The sequence below is a fragment of the Dermacentor andersoni genome, chromosome 3 (genome assembly GCF_023375885.2).
Source record: "Dermacentor andersoni chromosome 3, qqDerAnde1_hic_scaffold, whole genome shotgun sequence".
NCBI classification, from domain to species: Eukaryota; Metazoa; Arthropoda; class Arachnida; order Ixodida; family Ixodidae; genus Dermacentor; species Dermacentor andersoni.
The window spans coordinates 1,300,298-1,326,905 of record NC_092816.1 but is presented as its reverse complement, the minus strand read 5'-3'; the positions used below and the strand labels follow the sequence as shown (position 1 = coordinate 1,326,905).

The following is a 26,608-nucleotide window of genomic DNA, read 5'->3' as shown; positions in this document are numbered from 1 at the left end:
TCTCACATAATGCGCTTCCTGGACGCAAACAATTTTTCGTTGTTTCCAGCATGGTTTTCGTAAACTTTATTTGGTGAAACTCAACTGGCAATATTTATTCATGACTTACATTCCAATCTTGACCTTCAGACCGATGCAATATTTTTGGACTTCGCTAAAGCATTCAACAAACTACGCCACAAACGCCTGTTACGAAAGCTTGGCGTTGTTAACAAGCAGATGAGCGTGTTGAAGTTGAACCTGCACCCTCATATTCTCAAATGGCTAGCAGAATTTCTTAACCGTTCTCAGTTCGTCTCTATTAAAGACAAACGTTCTAGCTCCCTCTCAGCAACATCGGGCGTCCCCCAAGGGTCTGTCCTCGCACCCCTTCTGTTCCTAATATATTGTTACGAAGAGGAAGCCCGATGTACAAATGTACTTACAACTATTTACATGTGGAAAAGTTAGCGATAATGGTGCAGGCTGGTACAAAGGTCACAGCTCCAGGAGTCTACCCTTTCCTCCTCGTCCCCCTCTTGCACGCACGGTCCTGTCCAAATGCACCGTTAACAATATATTAACGACCTACCCAACCATACATCTTCCCATATCCTTATGTTTGCCAATGATTGCGTCATCTACCGCACAATTATTAACCTTCCTGATCAAAATGTGCTCAAAAATGACCTTAACCGTCCACAGGAGTGGTGCAATCTTTGGCTAATGAAGCTTAATCCCACTAAATGCAAACTCGTTTCATTTCAACGCCAGCGTAATCTTTTCATTTTTTTGTACACAATCTCTAACTCCACTGTTAAACACGTCCACTCCTATGAGTACCTTGACATCACCCTATCCAGCGATCTTTCCTGACGTGCACATTTCACCAAGGTCATATCATCAGCGAACAGATTTCTGTTCTTTAAAGCGTCATTTGCGTCACACCGCACATGACATAAAACTTCTGGCATATAATTTTCTAATCAGATCCAAACTATAATATGCGGCGTCCATCTGGAGTCTGCACCAGGTACACTTAACGAATTAGAATACATGCAAAATCGTGCCACTAGGTTCATCCATTCTTCATATTCACATGACATAGGCGTATCATCCCTCAAATGTGAAACTGGTCTTTCAAATCTTTCTGTACGTCGCCGCATCACCAGCCTCTGTCTGCTCCACAAGTTTTTCCACAGCTTCCTCAATCATGCGCCCTACATCATCCCACCAACGCGCATATCCCACAGCACTACACATCCGTATCAAATTGCACACTCATGTGCTCGCACTATCACCTTCGCTGCCCCATTTTTTCTTCGTACAGCAGTGGACTGGAATGGCCTTCCTCGAGACATTGCAGCCATCGTGTGCCTATCAACTTTTGCAGAAAGCATCACAGCAGACTGTTTTGCATAAAGACTTATTTGCAACATTCATCTGTTGGCCCACCCCTTATGTAATACCCCCTAAACGAGGGTCTTCAAGGTAATAAAGTGGTGAGTGATGTGATAAAGAAGCAGGCTTACGCTTTCTTTCGTAATAAAGCGGATTCCCATATGCGGTCGGCTACAGAGCGTAGATACCGTGGCCGCCGCAGGGTGCCACCACGAGTCCACTGGCTAAGCGCACTGCAGCTCGCTGAGGACAACCGCGTTTGGCTTGTGCTTGTCGCGTCATAGGCACCAAAGACAGAAGCCGTGGCGTCTACGTTAACATCCAAAATGAAATTTCAAGTGCGCGCCACGATGACATTTAGAAGGTGCTGGAGCGTTGTGGGCATGCCCGTAGCCTTCGCAGTGCAAGGCATTGAAGAAGGGACAGGAGCACAGCGGAGGCTGTGTGATTTTACACTTTTACACAATAGTGTGCATGTGCTTATCTTCCAACTTAGAAATTATTTTGCACTGTGTAGAAATAATATGCGACAACACTTTATTTTTAAAGATTCATTGTGTTGGTTAACCGAATTTTTTAGTGCAAAAGCAACTCGGGCTATCATGTGCCAGATACATGTCTAGGTAAGATGATGCTGGGACATTCATAATAAAACTGGTATATATGCCTGGGTATAGACAAAAGAGATTAGAAAAGCATTTGAGAATCAGTAAAGCTGGTCACAAGAGTGGACAGAATTAGGAACCAATAATTGGTACAAATGTTGAATCACACTCATGTGCAAGAACCCAGTGCTGCCCAAAAGCGCAAAAATATTCTGGGAGATGAGCCCATTCTCACCCAAATTTAAAATTGGGTGTAACAGTACGTGTTGTTCTTATAATTCGCTCAAGTGTTCTTTCTGTTGTTAGCTCTGGGCACGTTAATAGAACGTGCTTAATGTGATTATTGTCAATGATTTCTGGCATTTATGGCCCAAATCGGTCGCATTTATTTTCCCAATAAGAAGTTGTGTGTAAGGTGTTGCGTTGTGTGTAATAGAGCTCAGAAAACAGTTTGGTTCTTTTAGGCTGGAGATCGTCAGATCAACTTTGCAGATTATGTTTCGCTGTGCGAGTCCAAAAAAAGCAAACATAAAGAGTCATGCCAAAACTGACTAGAGCACATGTTGCCCCAGAAAAGCTCCAAAAGATTGGCGTCCGGCTTGCTACACAGGTAGTACCCTTAAAAACAGTGCTTACTATTTTTGGCTATTTTTAAACTAATTTATCAATGCACTTTTTTGCAGCTATTCAGCCATGGAACAGTTATTGGTATCCACATATACAGAGAAGCCGGTGCTGAAGGCATGAGGGGTTCTGAGGGAACAGAAGCAAATCGCTTAATGACCGGTTTGATGCTTTGAACATAAAGCTACCTGAAAGAGGCATCAAAAGCCACTAAAAGGAAATACAGGCAAGCCAAAGTACCTTTTCAAGCATGTTGATGCTTATTTACTGATATTTTACCTTTCTTTCACGTCATCAATGACTTCTTGGAAATATTGAATGTCACAGAAAAGAACGCCGTGGAGAAAGGTCTCAAGCTCTTTTCAACTAACCATGGAGTCCTTGCATGTTACTTTGTTGTCAACATTTGTCATCAGTGTTCTTACTGGATCGGGGTGCACACCATGTTTTGACGGCAAAGTTGAACCAGGATCCCTTAAAGGTGAGAATGTGATGGGTGCTGGTTTATGAGTGTTGAAGTGATGAAGTTGCTTCTAGCCTAACTTTTCCAGTGCCACTTTGGACTTGTCCGTTCATTCAGAAGGGATGAATCTCACCCTACTGTGGTGAATTTCACTCAAATATTCCGCCTTCTGAGCTTGTAGACTCCTATAAAGACTGCTTTGCATGGCAGTGGGCAAGGTGTACCAGGGAACGTGCTTTGTCAGCATACAGGACACACTGAGGTGGACGAGAGAGTTTTATTGTGCCAAACATGCCTCCTTGCGTGAACACATAGAAGAAAAGCTACTGGAGATGATGTCAGAAACAGCCAGGGAACCTGGAGAGCTGGACGGCGATCACTCCTACTTCACATAGGAAGTGGACAATGCTATTGTCTACTACATGAGTGGATATGCTGTGCACAAATTTTAAAAGCCCACATCATGCCTTCTGTGCTTAGAAGACATAAGTAGTCCAGTGCCCGTTGTTGGTTGTGATGCATCTCTGACGACTTATAGAAGTTTCAAGAAAGCCTGCATGAAACATCTGTAAGGAAGAAGTAGCCGCCTGCGCCACAGCACGATCGCCACCGGCATGAGCTCGTGGTTTCTCTTTCGCCGAACGCTTGTGACAGCTACCCGTTCACGCCCGTTGCTAATAAATCTCTTAGCAAGTGGTGGAGGTGCTGGGTTTCGACCACCCTGGAACTTCGGAGTCGCACTCTACCCCCCATCATGCCCGACAACGCACGCACTCCTCCAGCTCCTCCAACGGCGCCGGCCACCTTGGTTTGTGCCGGTGCCTTGCGTCAGCGAGATCCCCCTATCTTCTCCGGCACAGATGACAAAGACGTTGAAGATTGGATCTCGTCTTATGAGCGAGTGAGTGCCCATAACCAGTGGGACGACGTTACCAAGTTGAGAAACGTCGCATTTTATCTTACAGACGTTGCGAAACTATGGTTTCTAAACCATGAAGCCGACCTCACTTCGTGGTTGGTCTTCAAGACCAACTTTACCCAAGTTTTCGGTCGGCCTGCAGTAAGAAAGCTTCGTGCAGAACAACGTTTGCGCACACGATCCCAAGACAATTCCGTCCCTCCACGCTCTTCCCTGCTTGTGCCTGTGTCGTGCGCCGCTATTTCTGATGCCATTGTTCTCTTTACGCCCTCTGAGCTGTTCATTCGCCGCCGATGTTCTCCGCTGCCCTTTGCTCTCCTTACTCTTCGCAATGGCGTCACGAAAATGATCGTCGACAAACCCACAGCCAGCCCTTTAGCTTTATCTCATGGTGAATGCCTAGGCCTTGTTCAACCGGTCGACACCTTTTGCATCTTTGACATTCCTGCCGTTTCTACTTCTGCGGGCCTTGGCGCACTTACTTGTGACTCTGCGATTGATCAGTCACTCCTCGACGCTTTCCACTGCTCCATCGACGATGGCACGTCATCTTCAGAACGAAGCCAGCTTATTGCTCTCCTGCAGAGGTTCAGCGCTTCTTTCGACAGCCATGCTTCCGGTTTGGGCCGCACATCGACCGTTTTTCACCAGATAGATACCGGCAGTCATGCACCTTTACGGCAGCCCCCTTACCGAGTTTCCGCCTCTGAGTGCCGTGTCATTGACCACCAGGTTGCTGACATGCTCAAACGTGGCGTTGTGCAGCCTTCCAACAGTCCCTGGGCATCACCGGTTGTCCTCGTTAAGAAAAAGGATAGCTCTATTCGATTCTGCGTCGACTACCGACGTCTGAACAAGATAACGCGCAAGGACGTTTACCCGTTACCACGCATCGACGACGCCCTCGACTGTTTGCAGGGAGCCGAGTTCTTTTCTTCGTTGGATTTACGTTCCGGATACTGGCAAGTCCCCTTGGCACCATCTGATCGACCTAAAACAGCATTTGTAACACCTGATGGATTGTAAAAATTCATCGTAATGCCTTTCGGCGTGTGCAACGCTCCAGCCACTTTTGAGAGAATGATGGAAAATATTTTACGCGGCCTCAAATGGAACACATGTTTATGCTACCTGGATGACGTAGTTGTCTTTTCCGCTGATTTCCGAACCCATCTCAGCCGTCTCAAGCAAGTTCTCAAATGCCTGACTGATGCGGGACTTCAACTTAACTTAAAAAAATGTCGTTTCGGCGCCCGAAAGCTCACTATTCTTGGCCATGTTGTATCACGAGACGGCGTCCTTCCGGATCCAGCCAAGCTCCGCGCTGTCACCGACTTTCCGCAACCAAAGAAGTTAAAGGAGCTTCAAAGTTTCCTTGGTTTATGCTCATACTTCAGACGTTTCATACGAAATTTCGCTTCCATAAGTGCACCCCTGACAGCCCTAAGTGGCGACAAAGAACTTTCCGCTTGGTCACCCGCCTGTGATGACGCCTTCACGAAATTACGCCGCCTGCTAACCTCGCCACCTATCCTCCGCCGCTTCGATCCTGCAGCGCCCACAGAGGTCCACACCGATGCCAGCGGCGTCGGACTTGGCGCCGTATTCGCGCAACGAAAAGCGGGGTTTGATGAATATGTCGTTGCCTACGCGAGCCGAACTCTGACAAAGGCCGAGGCTAATTACTCTGTTACAGAGAAAGAGTGTTTAGCCATTATATCGGCCCTTGGAAAATTCCGTCCTTATTTGTATGGCCATGCTTTCGATGTCGTCACTGACCATCACGCCCTTTGTTGGCTGTCTACCCTTAAAGACCCATCTGGCCGACTTGCTCGCTGGGCCCTTAAGCTACAGGTGTACGACATCCGCGTCCTCTACCGTTCCGGCCGCAAATACACGGACGCTGACGCCCTTTCTCGATCACCGGTCTCCGCTGACAGCGCTTGCCTATCCGCCCTTGAGCCCACAGTTCCATCTCATGCACTGCACAACATGCCGTCGGAGCAGCGCAAGGATCCCTGGATCAGTGCTCTCATCAGCATCCTTTCTGATCCATCCACCTCTTCTCCATCTCGCGCTCTTCGCCGCCAGGCTACCCACTTCTGCATTCGCGAAGGCCTTCTTTATCGTCGTAATTACCTCTCTGACGGTCGCAAGTGGCTTCTCGTGATACCCCGCCACCTCCGTGACCTTATCTGCGACACTTTCCACGCAGACCCTCAGTGCGCACATGCCGGCCTCTTCAAGACCTGTGCTCGACTACGCGTCCGATTTTATTGGCGCGGCATGTATAACTACGTCAGAAAGTTCATTCGGTCCTGTGCTCAGTGCCAACGCTGAAAATTACCTCCCGGATAAGTCTACCCGTCACAAACCCTTCCCTACCCTAGTCGGCCCTTTGATCGTGTTGGTATAGACATATACGGACCGCTACCCTCCACTCCAGCAGGCAACCGCTGGATTATTGTTGCAGTGGATCACTTGACCCGCTATGCTGAAACAGCTGCTCTACCGACTGCCACCGCCCGCGACGTTGCATCGTTTCTGTTACGACATTTCGTTCTTCGCCACGGTGCCCCTCGCGAACTTCTGAGCGATAGAGGCCGCGCCTTTCTTTCCGATGCTTTGAAGGCACTACTCGACGAATGCCGAATCGTTCATCGCACCAGTACAGCGTACCATCCGCAAACTAACGGCATGACCGAGCGCTTCAACCGTACTCTTGGCGATATTGTCACGTGGTGGTGACGTTGAATAACACAGTAGCAATACTGTGAACGACAAAGCAAACTTTTATTGGGCGAACCTGTGCCCACAAAACAGGCTACACTTATAGCACAACGATAGCGGCGAACACGCTCGGCGATCGTCGAAAATCTGATCAACGGGTCAAGCGCGTCGGCTTTTATACAACAGTCGTCGAATGTTCCAGACTAATCGTTGGGACCCGCATACCTTCCACAAAGTTCTACAACATTCGAGTCACGCGATGACATCATATAACACAAGGTTCGGCGACAACAGACAGCCGGGTAGAAGCATCGATAACTTCCAGAAACGTCGGATACATGCAGGCGTGTCCCTCGCTGTGCGATTACAGTTGTTAAGCGGCGAAACGTGGTTGGCCGATAAAGATAAGCACACGTGTCAATACCCCCCTCATAAAAAGCATCGACCCGATGCTGCAAACAAACGAAGTTAATAAACAAAAGCACTCGTAGCAAAGAAAAGAACAAAAATAACGAAGTTCGTCAGCGTCCGTAAAAGGGTTTAAGGCGCACCACGTGGACCACTTCAGATCGTGCGCGGCGCCGCTGTGAATGCGAAATGCCGTCTGGCACGACCTCATAGTCCAGAGCGCCAATACGTCGGATGACCTTGTAGGGTCCGAAATAGCGTCGGAGCAGTTTCTCACTGAGTCCTCGTCGGCGTATCGGGGTCCAGACCCAAACACGGTCGCCAGGCTGGTACTCGACGAAGCGTCGTCGGAGGTTGTAGTGTCGGCTGTCGGTCCTCTGCTGGCTCTTGATTCGCAGGCGGGCGAGCTGTCGGGCTTCTTCGGCGCGCTGGAGATAGCTAGCGACGTCAACATTCTCTTCGTCAGTTACGTGCGGCAGCATGGCGTCAAGCGTCGTCGTCGGGTTCCTGCCGTAAACCAGCTTAAACGGCGTGATCTGTGTTGTTTCTTGCACCGCCGTGTTGTACGCAAAGGTTACGTACGGCAGGATCGCGTCCCACGTCTTGTGTTCGACGTCGACGTACATTGCTAGCATGTCGGCGAGGGTCTTGTTCAGGCGCTCCGTGAGACCATTCGTCTGCGGATGGTAGGCAGTTGTCCTCCTGTGGCTTGTCTGGCTGTACTGCAGAATGGCTTGGGTGAGCTCTGCTGTAAAAGCCGTTCCTCTGTCGGTGATGAGGACTTCTGGGGCACCATGTCGCAGCAGGATGTTCTCGACGAAAAATTTCGCCACTTCGGCTGCGCTGCCTTTTGGTAGAGCTTTAGTTTCAGCAAAGCGGGTGAGATAGTCCGTCGCCACGACGATCCACTTATTCCCGGATGTTGATATCGGAAACGGCCCCAACAAATCCATCCCAATCTGCTGGAATGGTCGGCGAGGAGGTTCGATCGGCTGTAGTAATCCTGCTGGCCTTGTCGGTGGTGTCTTGCGTCGTTGACAGTCTCGGCATGTCTTGACGTAACGGGCGACGTCGGCGGTCAGACGCGGCCAGTAATACCTTTCCTGTATCCTCGACAGCGTCCGGGAGAATCCAAGGTGCCCAGCGGTTGGATCGTCGTGTAGGGCGTGCAGTATTTCTGGACGCAGCGCTGACGGTACAACAAGAAGGTAGCTGGCGCGGACTGGTGAGAAGTTCTTCTTCACGAGCAGGTTGTTTTGTAGCGTGAACGACGACAACCCGCGCTTAAATGCCCTAGGGACAACGTCGGTGTTTCCTTCCAAATACTCGACGAGGCCTTTTAGCTCCGGGTCTGCTCGTTGCTGTTTAGTGAAGTCTTCCGCGCTTATTATCCCAAGGAAGGCGTCGTCGTCCTCGTCGTCTTGCGGCGGGGGATCGATGGGGGCGCGCGATAAGCAGTCGGCATCGGAGTGTTTTCTTCCGGACTTGTATATTACCATGACGTCATATTCTTGTAGTCTGAGGCTCCACCGCGCCAGCCGTCCTGAAGGGTCCTTTAAGTTAGCTAGCCAACACAATGCATGATGGTCACTGACGACTTTGAATGGCCTGCCATAGAGGTAAGGGCGGAATTTAGCTATAGCCCAAATGATGGCGAGGCATTCCTTTTCAGTCGTAGAATAGTTGCTTTCCGCTTTTGACAGCGACCGGCTAGCATACGATATCACCCTTTCAAGTCCTTCTTTCCTCTGGACTAGGACGGCACCGAGGCCTAGGCTACTGGCGTCAGTGTGGATTTCGGTATCGGCGTCCTCGTCGAAGTGTGCAAGTACCGGCGGCGACTGCATGCGTCGTTTGAGTTCTTGAAATGCCTTGGCCGGCGGCGTTTCCCACTTGAACGCGACATCACATTTGGTTAGATGTGTTAGCGGCTCCGCGATGCATGAAAAGTCCTTGACAAAGCGCCTATAGAAGGCACACATGCCAAGGAATCTGCGCACGGCCTTCTTGTCGGTTGGCTGCGGGAACTTTGCGATGGCAGCTGTCTTCTGTGGGTCGGGGCGTACTCCTGATTTGCTGATCACGTGGCCTAGGAACAAAAGCTCATCTTAAGCGAAACGGCACTTTTCCGGCTTCAGAGTGAGCCCTCATGACTTGATGGCTTCTAACACTGTCGCAAGCCGCCTAAGGTGATCGTCGAAATTTCCGGCGAAGACAACGACGTCATCCAGGTAAACAAGGCACGTCTGCCACTTCAGTCCGGCTAACACCGTGTCCATGACGCGCTGAAACGTTGCAGGCGCCGAGCACAGTCCGAATGGCATGACCTTGAACTCGTAGAGGCCGTCTGGCGTGATGAAGGCAGTCTTTTCGCGATCTCTCTCGTCGACTTCTATTTGCCAGTAGCCAGATTTGAGGTCCATCGACGAGAAGTATTTAGCGTTGCAGAGCCGATCCAATGCGTCGTCTATCCGTGGAAGGGGGTACACATCCTTCTTCGTGATCTTGTTCAGTCGACGATAATCGACGCAGAAGCGTAGGGTTCCGTCCTTTTTCTTTACCAGGACTACAGGAGAGGCCCACGGGCTTTTCGACGGCTGGATGATGTCGTCGCGCAGCATTTCGTCGACTTGTTGCCTAATAGCTTCACGTTCTCGCGTCGAAACTCGGTAAGGGCTCTGGCGGAGTGGTCGAGCGCTCTCTTCGGTTATTATGCGATGCTTTGCAACTGGTGTTTGTCGAATCCTCGATGACGTCGAAAAGCAGTCTTTGTATCGTCGGAGAAGACTTCTGATCTGCTGCTGCTTACTCATAGGAAGACTTGGATTCACGTCGAAGTCTGGTTCGGGGACAATGCTCATCGGGGTAGATGCGGCTGAATCCGAGGACAAAGGCATTGCTGGTTTCCACAATTTCCTCGATGTATGCGATTGTCGTGCCCTTGTTGATGTGCTTGAACTCTTGGCTGAAGTTGGTTAGCATAACTTCCACTTGCCCTCCGTGGAGTCGAGCGATCCCTCTTGCGACGCAAATTTCACGGTCGAGCAGTAGATGTTGGTCGCCCTCGATGACGCCTTCTACGTCAGCGGGTGTTTTAGTGCCGACGGAAATAATAATGCTGGCGCGCGGCGGGATGCTCACTTGATCTTCGAGCACACTCAAGGCGTGGTGACTACGACAGCTCTCCGGCGGTATCGCTTGATCTTGTGACAGCGTTATCGATTTCGACTTCAGGTCGATGACTGCGCCATGTTGATTCAGGAAGTCCATGCCGAGAATGACGTCTCGTGAACACTGTTGGAGGACAACGAAGGTGGCAGGGTAAGTCCGGTCATGAACGGTAATTCTTGCCGTGCAGATTCCAGTCGGCGTAATCAGGTGTCCTCCAGCGCTCCGAATTTGAGGGCCTTCCCATGCAATCTTAACTTTCCTCAACAGGGCGGCGATGGGTCCACTCATGACGGAGTAATCGGCTCCTGTGTCTAATAAGGCGGTGACTGCGTGGCCGTCGAGAAGCATGTCGAGGTCAGTCGTTCTCTGTCTTGAGTTACAGTTAGGTCTTGGCGTCGGATCACGGCTGCGTCGTGTTGAACTGAAGTTGGAACGTCGCGTCGTCAAGTCGTCTTTCATCGGTGTAGTCTTGGCTTCCTGATTTCGTCGGGACGGCGGCGTGTCGTTATGTCGTCGGGGTAGTTTCGTCGGTGTCTTCGTCGGCGGCGGAGGATCTTCGTCAGTTCGACGAACAGCAACCGCACCTCCATCGGTTGCTGCTTTTAGTTTTCCGGATACGGGCTCGCTGACCGGCCCCAGGCTGGGCCAGTGTATGGTCGGCGCTGCGGCGACAGGTAGCGGCCTGGTGATGGCGAACGCGACGGTCGTCGAGAGCTCCACTGAGTAGCGGCGAGGTAGTCGGCGATGTCGCGAGGGCGTTCACCTCGCTGCGGGCGCGGAGCATTGACGGCGAAACCTCGCAGTCCCATCTCCCGGTATGGGCATCGGCGATACACATGGCCGGCTTCTCCGCAGTGATAGCAGAGCGGACGGTGGTCGGGGGCTCGCCAAATGTCCGTCTTCCTCGCGTAGGTGCGCTGGGCGACGGGTGGGCGTGCTGGCGGCGGCGGCGGTGGACGACGGAATTGCGTCGTTGCAGGGCCCTGGCGTGGTCGCGGAGGGGGACCTTGACGGCGTGCGACGGCGGCGTAGGTCATCGCTTCTGGCTGGGGCTGCGGTAATTGAGGTTGCACCTCAGGAACCCCAAGCGATCGCTGAACCTCATCTTTCACGATGTCAGCGATCGAAGCTACTTGAGGCTGCGACGAAGGCAGGACCTTGCGCAGTTCTTCGCGCACAATGGCCCTGATGGTCTCTTGAAGGTCGTCCGAACCCAGTCCTTGGATGGCATACTGCGGCGTGTGCCCCTGGCGGTTATATAGCCGGGTGCGCATCTCCAGAGTTTTCTCGATCGTCGATGCCTCTGCAGAAAACTCAGCCACAGTCTTCGGTGGGTTACGAATAAGTCCGGCGAAAAGGTCTTGCTTGACGCCGCGCATCAGGAAGCGAACTTTTTTCTCCTCCGACATTTCCGGGTCGGCGTGCCGGAAAAGACGGGCCATCTCCTCCGTGAAGATCGCGATCGTCTCGTTTGGCAGCTGCACTCTGGTTTCTAGTAGAGCTTGGGCTCGCTCTTTTCGCACGACGCTTGTAAACGTGTGCAAGAAGCCGCTTCGGAAAAGGTCCCACGTCGTTAAGGTGGCTTCCCGATTCTCGAACCACGTCCTGGCGGCGTCTTCCAATGCGAAATAGACATGCCGCAGCTTGTCGTCGCTGCCCCAACTGTTAAACTTAGCGACCCTCTCATACGTTTCGAGCCAGGTTTCCGGGTCCTCGAATGTTGATCCGCGGAACGTCGGAGGTTCCCTGGGCTGCTGCAGCACGATGGGGGACGCTGGGGCTGCCATTGGGATTGCCTTGTCCACAATCTTCTTGGTCTTCTCAGGTAGAAGTCCGTGCTCCGGGGGCAGCTGTTGAAGACGGCGGCTTGCTCGATGCTCCGGGACTACGTTGGTGTTCTCTTTGCGGTCCGGGCTTGGATCACGGCTTGTCGGGGGCGTCCGGTACATGAACGAAAAGCACCTCCACCAGATGTCACGTGGTGGTGACGTTGAATAACACAGTAGCAATACTGTGAACGACAAAGCAAACTTTTATTGGGCGAACCTGTGCCCACAAAACAGGCTACACTTATAGCACAACGATAGCGGCGAACACGCTCGGCGATCGTCGAAAATCTGATCAACGGGTCAAGCGCGTCGGCTTTTATACAACAGTCGTCGAATGTTCCAGACTAATCGTTGGGACCCGCATACCTTCCACAAAGTTCTACAACATTCGAGTCACGCGATGACATCATATAACACAAGGTTCGGCGACAACAGACAGCCGGGTAGAAGCATCGATAACTTCCAGAAACGTCGGATACATGCAGGCGTGTCCCTCGCTGTGCGATTACAGTTGTTAAGCGGCGAAACGTGGTCGGCCGATAAAGATAAGCACACGTGTCAATATGCTCTCCATATACGTCGCCTCTGATCATTCAAACTGGGACCAAGTTCTCCCTTTCGTGACGTATGCGTACAATACTGCGGCCCAAGCAACTACTGGGTTTTCCCCTTACTTTCTCCTATACGGACGAGAACCTTCTACTACGCTCGATACCATTCTGTCATATACACCTGACGCGTACGAAAGTACTCCGCTATCTGAAGCTGCTCGTCATGCCGAGGAATGCCGCCAGCTTGCCCGCTCTTTTTCCACCGAGTACCAGTGGCAGCAGCAATCCCGTCAACCTGCCGGCCGTTCTGCACCAACTTTTTTGCCTGGCTCTCTGGTATGGCTTCGGGTACCCACTACTGCACCCGGCCTCTCCTCAAAAGTTGTCGCAAAGTAGCTAGGACCCTACCGCGTTCTCGAGCAAACGTCCTCCGTCAATTACATCGAAGAGCCCCTCACGCCATCGACGGACCTACGCCATCGCAGCCGCGAACTTGTCCACGTCTCTAGCATTAAGCCGTACTACGACCCAATAGTAGTCTCTTCGCCTTAAGCCGCCAGGATGGCGCCTTTTTCTGCGGAGGGCGATTGTAAGGAAGAAGAGTAGCCGCCTGCGCCACAGCACCATCGCCACCGGCATGAGCTCGTTCGTGGTTGCTGTCTTTCGCCGAACGCTTGTGACAGCTACCCGTTCGCGCCCGTTGCTAATAAATCTCTTAGCACATCCTACAGCTAAGATCTTGAGTGTGATGAAACTTGTAAATGATGTAGTTTCTGTCACATTGAATGAGGCTGGTGCCGGTGAAAACATTTTCTGGAAGGTGCTAGAACAGCTCGAGAAGTGCAGCCTTGCTCGCTTGGGCTATGCAGATCACATGCCAGCATTCGCATGCCAGATATTGAACTTTGTCATAGTGACAAGAATGCACTTTTTCTCCCGAGATTTTAACCATAGGTTAAAAAGCAAGGAAAAACTGGCTGTAGAAAACAAAAAAAACATGTCTCTTGTAGCTCTGGCTCTTGAAAAGTGGTTCCCAGTTGATGTTTACTGCATTGATTCAATAAATTGTTTTCAATTTAACTTTTGTTGTTCTCGTCATTTTTCACGTTTTATAGACTTAAAGGGACACTAAAGCAAAACAATAAATCAGTTTAGACTAACAAAGCATTGTTTGAGAACCATACAGACAGTCATTTCAAAAAAATAGTTTGATTATTAGATGAGAAAGTGGAGGTCCAAGTATCAGTATTTGAATTTCGCACCGAAACCCCAGCGCCGGTACGTCGGCGTGACGTCAGGGATTCCAAAGTATGTTTTCGCATTTGGGCCGCGTTGGCTGAATAAAGGTTCCCGAAACTTGCCATGTTTAATATTTGGTTCCATTGAAACACAATGTGGTCGATCTGTACCACTATATATATTTAGTAGGCCCTAGAAGATGCCATCAAAATCCAAGACGTCACAGCACCCAGGTGCGGGAACTCAAGTAGGCGTCGCCACCCGTATTTCGGTCTTGCGCTTTTTCTGGCTTACCAAACCTCTTATCGTTGTAAGAGTGGTGTTTTTGGTGTTGCAGAACGGTAATTTACTGATGCAGAAGAAATCATTTTTCACTTTAGTGTCCCTTTAAAGATGGTGAGCTTTCACTGAAGTAGTTCAATATCTTGCGTTTAATAAATGCATATCCTAGCATTCAGTGTTCTGGAACAAACGAGTGGTTCTAAGCTTTAGGTTTCCATATTTTCGGCGGCACCAGGTACCTATTTTACGTGGCTCACCGCTAACATGTAATTTTATCCAAAATGGAATGAAAAAGAACAGGAGCCCAATGAATGAGTAGCGGTAGCCAGATTCAGGCACCTCAGTCGCAGCTCTGCCGTGTGGCATCGCTCTAGTGGCTAAAACAATATTCTAGTCGTGCACTGGAAATAACATTTGCTCACTATCTAGAAAATAACTCCCCTTACACATAATTAACTGCGTAAATTGTGTTTAACACAGCATGCAGGCTTCGTAATGATGATGCAACCGAGCCAATGGTGCAAGAAGCGCCATATCGCGAGCAGGAACCAAAGGGGGCCACATTTTGCCGCCGCATCCCGGCGGAGTTTACAAACTAACAAAGTAATCTAGTAACGTTGGGTGGTGTAACGTCATTGCTCTCTGATAAAAACCCGCATGTTCGCTTCGGCAGTCCTCTCTCTCGCAGTGAAAAAACAACTTTCCGATCTGGGGGGAGGGCGAGAGCTGAGCGTATCCTTCTCAACGCCAAGAACAGGCAGCCAGGGTGTCAGGAGAACAATGAATTGTTCGTCGACTGGGCCTTGCCACAAGGGTGACCTTTCGTAACGTCAGGGTTTTGTCCCTGAGCATCCTCTGTCGGAGCTTGGGCGAGTTGCTACATTCCGTTTGTGTGCTTTATTATTTCTCTAAACTTCGATTCATCAATTCAAGAAACAGATCACACAAATAACAGATGGTGCCTTGAACAATTCTCAAAGTCGCATGTTACCAGGAGCGACGTCACACTGCGGATCCGAGTACGTCACTGTCCAGCTTGGAGCGCAGCAACCGCAAGGAGTAGGGAAAACAGCATTCGGATTGAAATTTCAAACCTTTCCGCGGTACGTAGCGATGTACTCATTCTTTGCAAACACGATTATTGGCACGCATTGTATGCTCTGCGCTTGTCAGCTGAAGATGGCCAGACCTGGTGAGGGGCCCTTTAACATCCAAGTTCCTGCCCCATACATTAGCACTGGTAGAATGCACTGATTGTACACCTTTCTTTTCAATGAAAGTGGTAAGCTCCCAGTCCCCTGACCTGCTGCATGCATTCCAACCCATTTTTAATATTCTACACATTTCCTTCTCGTTTCTAAATTTCCTTTGTCCCCTATATCTAGATGAACGTACCCTTGCACAGACACTAGAGGCTGGCTGGTGATCATGAATTCTTGTTCCCTTGCCAGGTTATTGAGAATTACCCTTTGTCTACTGCACACTAACCTTCAACCCTACTATTACACTTTCTCGGTTAAGGTCCTCAATAATATGTTCGAATTCATCCCCAACGTAGCTGAACAATGTCATCAATGTCCTCTGCAAACCAGAAGTTTGCAAATTACATTGCCTGCACGATTTGGGTTCATGACAAGGTTACATTGCACAGTTTTTTAAAAAAGAAGACCTCAGAAAGAAAGCCAAGCCTGACGGTAGTAGTATTCAAGTAGTCGTAGTTTATGTGGTAGAAATTTTCGCTATGATTTGCAGTCTATGAAGACGCTGCACCAGTATGGGGAATCCGAATTAACAAAAGAGAATCCTTGTTTCTGTGTGGGAAATGTGTAAACCTCCACACCGTGTTACCTTAACTGCAGTAAAGTCGGTTCATCTACCCTTTCCATCGGCCATTTACTGCTGGAGAGCAAACTCTGACACACTATCTGTTATGCTGATCTGTTATGTCAAACTCATTTCTACGTTAGTTTTCTATGTTGAACACATTGAATGTGGGCGAACATTCTATTCAGGGACATGTTATCAGCAGTTTGTTTCAGTGTTTCTTTTTCTTTTTTGTACCTCGATTAATTCAGGGTGTCTACCAACTTGACATTTTCAAATTCCCCGATTATTTCAGGTTTTCCCTGAGCACTTTTGCAAAATTCCCTGAATGAGCCAGAACTTTGTTTTATGTCAACACAGGCTGACACCATGTTGCCCGATGTTGTCACTCTCTTGTAAGCATGCTGAAACAAAAAAATGACTTAATCCAATTTTAAGAGTAAGGAGTAATATCTATTTTATTTAAAAAGAAAACAGAAGGAAGGTGTTAGTAAAATGCACAGCGAAAAAAATGGTCAAACCCATTCCAAATTGAGTCGAACATTTTCAAATACTAATGAAAAGCAGATGCATACATAAGTAAATATTTTTGAATATGGGCTATTTCTATCAACTGATAGCAAGATCATCGGTATGAGACCTGAACTTTGTCACAACTAAGATTCTCTCTCAGCAGCTGGGAAGTCAACCTCATCTGTCCTGACATACTCTCAGCCCATACATAACATCTAAGTGTTGGGTTTCACTGCTTTAAAGAGTTTATTTTGGTTTGGTAGAGGGACACCTGCCTCTCGGTGTCAGCCAACACTTTGTTTTTTGAGCTCAAGCTCCTTTAAAGCAGCGGCGGCACGCTTCCTTTTCCGTTCATTCCTTAGTGTGTCGGTCCTTTCCATACCATACTCTACCATACCCATTTGAGGCCTGCCAGTACACTTATTAGGCATATCGGTGCTCGTACTGCGACCGGAGACGGGGGTGCACGCGTGTACAATTAAGGAATACATACTGTCTCCCGTGACAATTGCCCCTTCCCACGCTTGTTATGATTCACCGCCTAACACTGCTGTATTGAGGCGAAGCTAACTTTCGAAGACTGGCATTACGCAGCGCGCTGTGCTCTGCGAGCTTCGAAGCCAACCGCGAGGATTACAAAGGCGGAGTCGGTGCCATTGCTGACAGCGGCGAATTCTTTCAATGAAAAACGCGGCACCGCACAGCAAGAAGCTTAATAGCGAACGTAGAAGCAACTAGGCCTAACGTTGCCGCGGTGGTGGCTACGGCTGCCAGCGGATCTGCGTGCGAGAGTGCCGGTTCGAGGCGGCAAGATAATTAAAATGGCGGGGGTGGTGGCTTTGATTAATGTCATTTCAGACGTGCAGTTAGTGCAATATACATTGACTATATGGAGTATGTAGTGGTGCCGCGAAGCCGTGCGAATTATCGGGCGTGTCCGAAAAATCGAAATCGGTCGTTAACTACTCTGGCAATACATCGTGCCGATGACACGGTGTCAATGACGATTCTTTGCGATTCCTCTGTTACTGGAGCCAGCATACACACGCCTTCCGTTCCCTTTCAATAAAGTTATAGCTAATTTTCCCTGATAGAAGCACAAATTCCCTAAGTTCTCCCTGAGTATTTCCAGACTATTCAAATTCCCTGAGATTTCCCGGTTGGTAGACGCCCTGTTAATTGCACTCACCAGAATGTTCAATCAATCTCGTCAGCTCCGTCAGGGTTAAAATAATAGAAGTCAACTGTATAAGCAGGTGTAGGCATTGAACAAGCACAAAGTGCCAAACCCTGTATCAATCTCTTTTGTGTAGTGTTTTACAGAGCCTTAGATCGATTAAGAGCAGACGAAAAAGTCGAAAGCATGCTCTACATTGGGAACATCTTGTACTAATATCTAGGCTGTGGTTCTCAGTTAAGGTTCAATTCGGCACCCCCGTACCTGCTCTAGCAAGTCACATTTATGTTCAGCTTGTCTTGTTCCATCATGCGCAACAGAGCTAAATGCACAAAAGCACTGAACCCTCAGAGCATGCCATGCTTGGCCAGCAGCAAGAACCATCTCGTATGTTGATGTACCACCAACTCACATAAATCTGGGTGTAGCCAGCAAGCGGAATCCGCCTCTTTGGTTTGGGAAGACATCCTCAAGGAAGTAATAAATATGGCCAACAATGACACCTGCAATAAACAAACAGTCAGAGCGCTGCAGCTGCATAGATCCAAGTTAAACCTATGGAACAAGAAATCACTGCACAATAAAATCCCAGCACAGCAGCTGGTACAAGAGAAGTGACAGCCAGCAGCCATGTAGGTCCCACATGGCTGCTGGCTAAAAATTAAGATATATGTCAAAATATATATGTCTGCAATCTCCTAAAGGCAGAGAAACTGTTTCATCTTTGCACTGTCTGTCTAAACACAACAGTTGCACATTGCTGTGTGTGGCCTCCAAGAAGAACAGCGTAGACCTTACCCTTGCGCCCCCTTGCCTTCTCCCTTGTGCCCAATAGTAGAAATGAAAGGAAAGAGAAAGCTGCTGATCAGTCCAATAGCTACGTCTTACTTTGTGCTTGAAAGATTCTAAACATTTTTGAGGCAGGAGATTCGTAAGGCAACGTAACTTAATAGCGATGTCGTGGCCTCTTTAAACCATTAGGATGAGGGAAACCACTTTTATAGTTCAGATTTAAACATACAGATTTGAAATAAAACATTCTTCATTTTGTACAGTGCACACACAAAAAGCGAGAGGCGATGACATGCAGCACAATCTACATCAATATGTTGCCGTTTTCGAAAGCTGCAGTCGCACTAACCGGCGCTTTTCTAAATTAAATGCGACTACATACAAGAGTATTTGTACGTATTGATATGCTGACTCATTATTTAACTTCTGAGAGGCACTACTCGCCTCTTATTCCAAATAGTCAACAAGTGACGGCCCTTTCCATACAGTAGCCTACACAACTGCCTCATTCAGCTGCCAACAGTGTCAGTGCTACCGTCAGCGTTTCCGCAAGAAAACTGTGCATTTTGTAAATGTGCAATCATACACGCAATTTCTTAATCTATGCCTATACTTTATGGAACACATAAATTTTGCGCATGGGAAGAGTATGAAAAATCAGAAGCAGGCAGTATAACAGTATGTACTACGGTCTCCCGCTCACTGTTTTTGAAGGTCACTCATACCTGCATGATTCAGAGTGATGCAATCATGCTTATGTGCATAAAATCTGCATGTTTTGAAATGTTCTGACATTATTTGATGTCGCCAATGCACGGCTTGCATTATATTTCAAACAAACAACGGGCAGTCACTGTGCCTGTAGATGTAAACAACTGCACCGGTCAGTGCTTTGGACTGTCTTAGTGGGAAGTTATGCTCTCTATAAATTAACATAAAAACCAAGAAAGCAGCGCTTCAATACGGTTACAGTGAACATGGAAAAAGCTTCCTTGAGAATTGGTAAAACACCTAAAACAGCAAGCAGCACATATCAAGTCAGTGCTTAGAGCTACCCTTGGTGTTCATGCTGCAGTGCTATGTGCTGCACTGGATGATGGCTGTCATGACCGCGGGTCAAATGCTAATGGCAATTCATGGTCATTGAATTCATCGGAATCAAGGCTGTTACTGCTTGACAGCCTTGAAGAGCTGTTGCAGCTGGCACTGTCACCCGAAGATATTGTGCAAACGGTCCAGCACGGTCACGATTCATCCGAGAGTCCGCTCTACGCTGCTTCCATTCTCCGCGCTGGCGGAACCGGCATGCCTTATGCATCTGCCATGGCAAAATTTACATCACACAATGAAGTTCGTTCAACCGCTCAGCCAGGTTCCGGTTTTGTTTGTCGCCCTTTGTTTATATAAAATTATTTTCCAGTTTGCAAAGGAATTCCACTATCAGACGCATGACAGGGGGTTCTCAGGAACATAAAATTGCCCTGAAATGGCAAAAAAAAAAGTGTTCCTCGAAGTGGGAGAATGCCCTTCAAACTGCCCATGCATTGCCACAAAGTACAAGTGCCCTTCTCATTTTCAAACAACCAAAGCACTTTTCGCTCATTGGAATTCAAGATTGCTGGTGGAAGCATATTTTTCCACTGGAATCATGCACCTCTCAGCCAAGCTTTTGTCACCACGAATTGTCCTTCCTTGACAGCGTTTAGTAATAGAAATGTCTTCTTCAAAAGGCAACACTTTGGATATTTTCTGATGATTAGCTTTCACTGTTGCCCATGAGCAGTTGTACCTTACATATTTTCTATACCCTTATACACTTATACCCTTCAGTAAATTCAGTTGACAGTCATTCAGCCTCTCCTTGTGTCCGTGGTCTAATTATTGCACTTTTTTTTTTCGCCACAAATTCACACCATCTCACCCAGCTGTCAGTCTTAGCAACATAAGAACAATTACAGGAAACCTGCACAAATTTATTTTGTACTAAAACTTGATGTTCTCGAAGTGCCTAGAAAAGGATTAGTATGCATGCTGTTCTTCAGGCTGTAAGTAGATTTTAAAAAATATCACTTAGTGGAAGCACACTTCAGGAGTAATACGTCAGACACAACACGCCGTTTATATCACACCCACATCAATTTACATACCAGCATGCACAAAATTGACTATGTAGCTAGAAATCACTTATTTATTTCAGCTATTCATATTCCACCACTGGAGAACTATTTTACAGTCACCACTTTCAAAAGCACACACGTATTACATGCCTCCTACTTCTAAAGTGACTTTTAGTCCATATGCATTGACTAATCAGGTAGCACAGTTTAGCTACAATTGCAAGGCTACAATTGTAAGGCAATTCATGAATGGAAAGCTCAAGAGAAAGTGACCTGAAGCACTGTTCACAAACATTTTAATTATTAAAAGCTGTTTGACAGTGGCCAACTATTTCTGCTTATAATGGTATTACCAGAATCATGATTGTTTGGCATTTGCCCTAACAAACCATTCTAGCATAAGTACTTTTTTTATGAATGCAGACCGTGAATCAAAAACTATTATTTTTTTCGATTTCGTTCCGGACTAAAGTTTTAATGACCTGGTTATTTATGGTTTGACAACATGCTTTTCTGTTTTCTGTTCAGCTTAAGTTCAGTACCCTGGTCGGAGATGTGAGCCATCACGATTGCCAACCATGGAAGGTCAATGATCACCACTGCCGAGAGGTCAATAGCCTGGCCTGCTGTGCACATTACAAGATGGCATTGCATCCTGCCACATGGCCTGCATGACCCAGGAGGTGCAAGCTACGAATTCCTACAACAATATCATACTTGTCATGGCCTCCTCATGGCCAAAGCCTGCCGTGTCTCTGGTATCACTGAGTCAAACAAACAATGCATAGGATAGGCTTGCTGCTATTGCTGGAAAAAATGGTCAATGTGTGATCAAAGCATGTGGATGCTTATGAAGGCCTGTTCAGTCAACTATTGAGGCTGAGGGTTGTCTTAAACAGTTTTCAAGAATGGCAGTAAAACAAAGCCTACGAAATTAGTGCAAACATATAAAATCTTGGATGAAATGTCATTGCTTAAAACGAAGTCAATTAAATTCTAAGATAACCACACACTTGGAAGGAACAAATTAAGCAGCAAGCATCTTTAGCTGTACAATTATTGCCTTCAATGCATGCAAAAAAAGAGCTTAGCTTGCAGTCTAATGAGCAAACATTCTCCTTATTTCTGTCACATTCGTGAATGGACAGAGGTGCTGAATTTTATGCGGATACAAGACACTTTGGAAAATTTTAGGAGGGGTAACTGTTTTCTCCTATCGATGAATTTTGAAAGTTGCAGGGCTGCTTTAACCCCTTCCGTGCCCTGGGCGGGCAATGAGAAGCTATGAGAGCTATGAAGAAGCTGTACAATTACTGCCTTCAATAGATGCAAAATAAGACTTTAGCTTACAGTCTAATGAGCAGACATTCTGCTTCTTTCTGTCACTCATCACGTGCTAAACACCAATGGCATGCACGAAGGGACAAAGGTACCGAATTTTGCATAGGTATAAGACACTTTGGAAATATTTTTCTGCTCCCGTCCAATAAATTTTGAAAGTTGCAGGGATGCTTTAACTCCTTTCGTGCCTTGGACGAGCTATGCACATCGACGGTGCTTTTCATTTTTTAGGCGTGCCTTGGACGAACTGGTTTTGTCTTAGTGGTTTGTCGAGCTTCTGGTAATGGCAGCACACAATCCGTGCACCAGTGCAAACAAGAGTGGGTTTATTCTCGGAGGGGAATTAAGGGAACTTGGCAACTGGGGTCTTTAAAAATGGTGCCATCGGCAGCTCGAATTCGATTGCAGAAAAGAAAAGCAAATTTCAGCAAAGAATAAGTCATTTCAAAGATGACATGCCCTGCTCGTGAAGTGAAGAAAATTCCAAGAGTCTCAATGCACTAAGCTCGTATTCTAAGAGTGGCACTGCTGGCGATGTTGAGGTCGCAAGACAGCGGTGTGAACTAGACGTACACAAAGCCCTTGCATGCCCATCTTGCTTCCAGTTTTTGGGGTCACTAGTAAGACGTTTCGTGTGGTGGACACTGGTAACCCATCAGAGTATGTATTTCAAGGAGTATGAACATTGAGCTGCATTTTCCTTTAATGCGCTAGCACTCTTTGGGTACTTCAAGAAACTTTCTGTGGGCTTTCCATGTGTCTATCTATGAATGTTTGTATCTAGCCACTTCCCCGCCTACCTGGGTCACTGGGTCGCGTGTGGCCAAATTTGTAGCGCAGTGCTGCTGTGCTGAGGGAACATGGTTCGAAGCCAACCATTGGATCAACTTGGGTCACCGAATATGTGCCCATGTGTAATATATACATGCCTCTCTTTAACGAAGCTCTTTTATGCCAACATGGGTCAATGTAGATGTAGGACTGGGCAGACACTGCTGTTGAAAAAAAACTCTGATGCCAACTTGGAGAACTGGGTATGTGATATTCGGTCTGCACTGGTCTTGAGTTAACCTCTCTGATGCCCGCTTTGATTACTGGGCATGCGCCAGCAGGTGTGCGCCACTCTTCGATGAACGTCTCTGATGCCAGCTTGGGTAGCTAGGCGTTTGCCACTGGGAATATGCCACTCTGCAATGATGAAAAAGATCCTTCAAGTTTATCCAAGGCTGAGCAGAACTGAATCCACATGACAAGGGTTCCTCATGGACAGCAACCCGACACATTAGCAGGATGTGCCCCATGAATGCACTGGGTATGTGCCGCTCTTCAATGAACCTCTCACCAACTTGGGTCACCAACTATGTGTCACTGGGTGTGCAGCAAGTGAGGGAACAACTCTTGGCATTCGCAGGCAGTGGCATGGCACACTTCCCAGCAGGGCCACTTGATGGCGCAACATGTCCAGAAAAAAGCACAAGCGAGGATCCCAGTTACTGCATGAAGCGTTTCTCAGCGTTCACACATTTCCAAGTCCATGCGCAGACTTTGCGGCAGTGCTGCCAGATGACGCCCGATGTTCTCGGGGAATCGCGAAAGAGGAGTACTACTGCAGCAGATGCTTCATACGTGAATCGTTTCGACAGTGGCAATACATTGTGTCGCTATATTGATCCAATCATCATCATTTATTGGACCCTTAACCCTTTGAGGGTCAATGACGTAAATATACGGCACCGTGAACAACTTCAAAAATGGTCGACGCCGTATATTTACGGCGCATCTGTACGTTTAAAAAGCACGCCAATTTCATAACTTTTTCTTTTCTGTCATGTGCTGCCACTATGTGGGAATACAGGTAATATTTTTCGCGTGCCTCTCTCTCTAGGTTGTCGTTGCATGGTTTGTTTTAGCACCAGTTTGCTCCCGCACGTTTATATACTACCGCTCGCGCATGGCGCGCGCACGGGCGGCGGTTCGTATTTTGTTCCGCTGGCGGTTTCGGCTTCTTGCGCTTGCAAAACTGATGGCTATCTCGTTACTAATCACTCAAAGGGCAACTGCCTCTTTCTCGTTCGTTTAGTGCTCACAGTGGTGCGCATAGGATGGATGCCGTCGTGCATGCGTTTCCGTTGCTTTTTCTTTTTTCTTTTTTTTTTTTAACACTCGCGAAAACGCCTCGGTTGGCGATAAGATAAAGATTAGCGGAAGTCTGCACACGTTGCGTTTTTTTGACGGAAACACAACCACGCAATTTTCTTGAGTGCATGCACCTATGCAGTTAGATTACGCTATAGATTTACATATTCGATATTAGTGTAAGAGCAGGAAAATTTGAGTCTTGCGAAATATTCTCGTGTGTGCACATTCAAGGCCTTGAACTATGTGTATAAGAATGCATCAAATTTTTAATTCTTATAAGTTTATTTCCTTTTTTATTGTTGTTATTCATGAATGAAGAGTACATATATTCCAACGCAAAATGTTATTTTTGCACTTTACGGTCACCCTGAAAAAATTGCGGTAATTTTTTTTTGAAAAGTCCCTAAGAAGAATTGGAATCTGCAATTAAAAAAATCGACTCTGGGCGGTCGCATATGGCGAAAAAAATCGACCCTCAAAGGGTTAAAGGCCCACATTACATAAGGGGGGGGGGGGGAGGGATGTTGTACACAAAATATAACATTCATAAATGGGTAAACGAAACAAATAATAGCACACAGGCAACTATAGTAAAAATAAAAAGGAAGCGTGCATGATAATGTAGCAATTTATAAATTGAACAAAACAAATAATAAAAAGCACACGGGCAACTAAAGTGAGAGTAAGAAGGAAACACACATGAAGATGTAGCAATTTATACATCAAGTTAAAGCATCAGGTTTTCTTTAAATTTTACAGGGTCATGCTCAATGACAATAGAATTGTGAAGCTCATTCCATTCCTGAATCGCAGCAGGCAAGAAAGATTGGTTAAATGCGTTAGTTGATCCAAGTAAACATTGGATGCTTGTGGAGTTGAATAGACGGGATGTCATGTGGACGGATAGAACTAGAAGTGAATCATGCAGATTAGGAAATTTATAGTATAATTCATGGAATAGGCATAAGTGAGAGAGCTTACATCTAAGAGCTAGTGGGCTGATACCGAGAGATGAATTAATATTACTAATGCTGTGGTGAAAATCGTAATCTGAACTAATAAAACGTGCTGCGCGATTCTGGATGGATTCTATGGTATTCATTAAGTCTGATGAGGGGACCGGATTGCGGATGCGTGCTAAAGTTTCGTACGTATGAAAGTCTTGTGTGCTAGTTTACGAATCGATGATGGAGACAAGGAAAGCGATCTTCTAATGAAACCCAGTGTTTCTGATGCATCAACGGCGAGTTCAACGATGTGCTTATCCCATGTTAATTTTGCTGCTGACTAGGACCCCTAAGTACTCATGTAATTTAACCTTGGACATTATGGATGACTTTAATGTATAAGGGTAGATAATATCGAAACCCTCACATAAGATACGCATAAACTTGCACTTGGTGATGTTAAGCTCGATCAAACAATCTGAACAGCAGTTTTCGATTATTTGTAAGTCCTTTTGTAGGGTTGCCTGGTTACCGGGAGAGAAAATGCGACGGTATGACACACAGTCGTCAGCGAAAAGACTTATGAATGATGAGAAGCCAGAGGGGAGATCATTGATATAAATGAGGAAACGGCCCAAGGATGGACAGAACCTTGAAGCACGCCTGAGATTACTTCGAGAGTGGCTGAATGACACCTCCCGATGACGGTGTACTGAAAGCCGTCCATGAGAAAACACTTAATCCAGGACACTGTTAGGGAATCAAGGTTGAGATATGAAACATTAAATGAGAGACATCAGTATGGGATGCAGTCGAAGGCTTTGGAAAAATGTAAAAATATGACATCGGTTTGAAATAGTGATTCCAAATTGAAATGAAGGCCAGTTGTAAACATAAAATGTCTCGTAGGAAAGATTTGGGTGGAAATCATGCTGCTTTAGAAAGAAAAAGTTATTTTGAATGTGGTTTGCAACTTGGGGAGTATATAGGGTGTTTTAGCTAACTTTAGCGAGAGTTATGCCAGAGATTGCCAGAGAAATATGTTGATCCGCTCTAAGACGACGCAACCAAATGCATGTTCCTCCCTTTTGTAAGTAGTGTGCCACACTACTTTTCGTACTTTGCTTAATTAGATAATTAGTCAAGATGAATTAACCAACTTCTAAAGCAACAAAGTTAGACAAAAAATTCCAATTAGGAAGTTGCAGAGCGCTTTGCAAGACGTTTGATTAGGCAGTTTCTAACTTTCTATCTAGTAAGTATTAGTGTTTTTCAGCTTACTGCGGATGCCCACAAAACAAAAAAAAATACCACGTGACATACCCGCTTGCGTGCTGTGATTGCAGCGCTCCCGAACTGTCCGCGTACAAATGAATGAACATAGCATCTAGCAGGCCGTGCTGCCGCATAAAAGGCGACAAGGCAGTGACGAAAGCATAAGCTCTGCTATTTACGCCAGCGATGTGCTTCCCTCGCGGCGGTTCATGACAGCGATAAGCAGACACAGTGGCAGCACACCCGGCTAACTGCATTGCTATGTTCGTTTGAGTGCGAAAC

The 26,608-nt window shown here is 47.2% G+C and overlaps 1 protein-coding gene across 4 annotated transcripts in view; it reads right to left on the bottom strand.

Annotated features, from left to right (window-relative positions):
- Der-2 (Derlin 2) overlaps positions 1–26,608 on the bottom strand; it is a 61,920-nt gene that overhangs the window by 7,395 nt on the left and 27,917 nt on the right. For all 4 annotated transcript variants that reach the window (XM_055065687.2, XM_050169436.3, XM_050169437.3 and 1 more), the window contains exon 5: positions 18,128–18,218. In XM_055065687.2, coding sequence (XP_054921662.1) covers positions 18,128–18,218 — 91 coding nt within the window. The remainder of the gene's footprint in view (positions 1–18,127; positions 18,219–26,608) is intronic.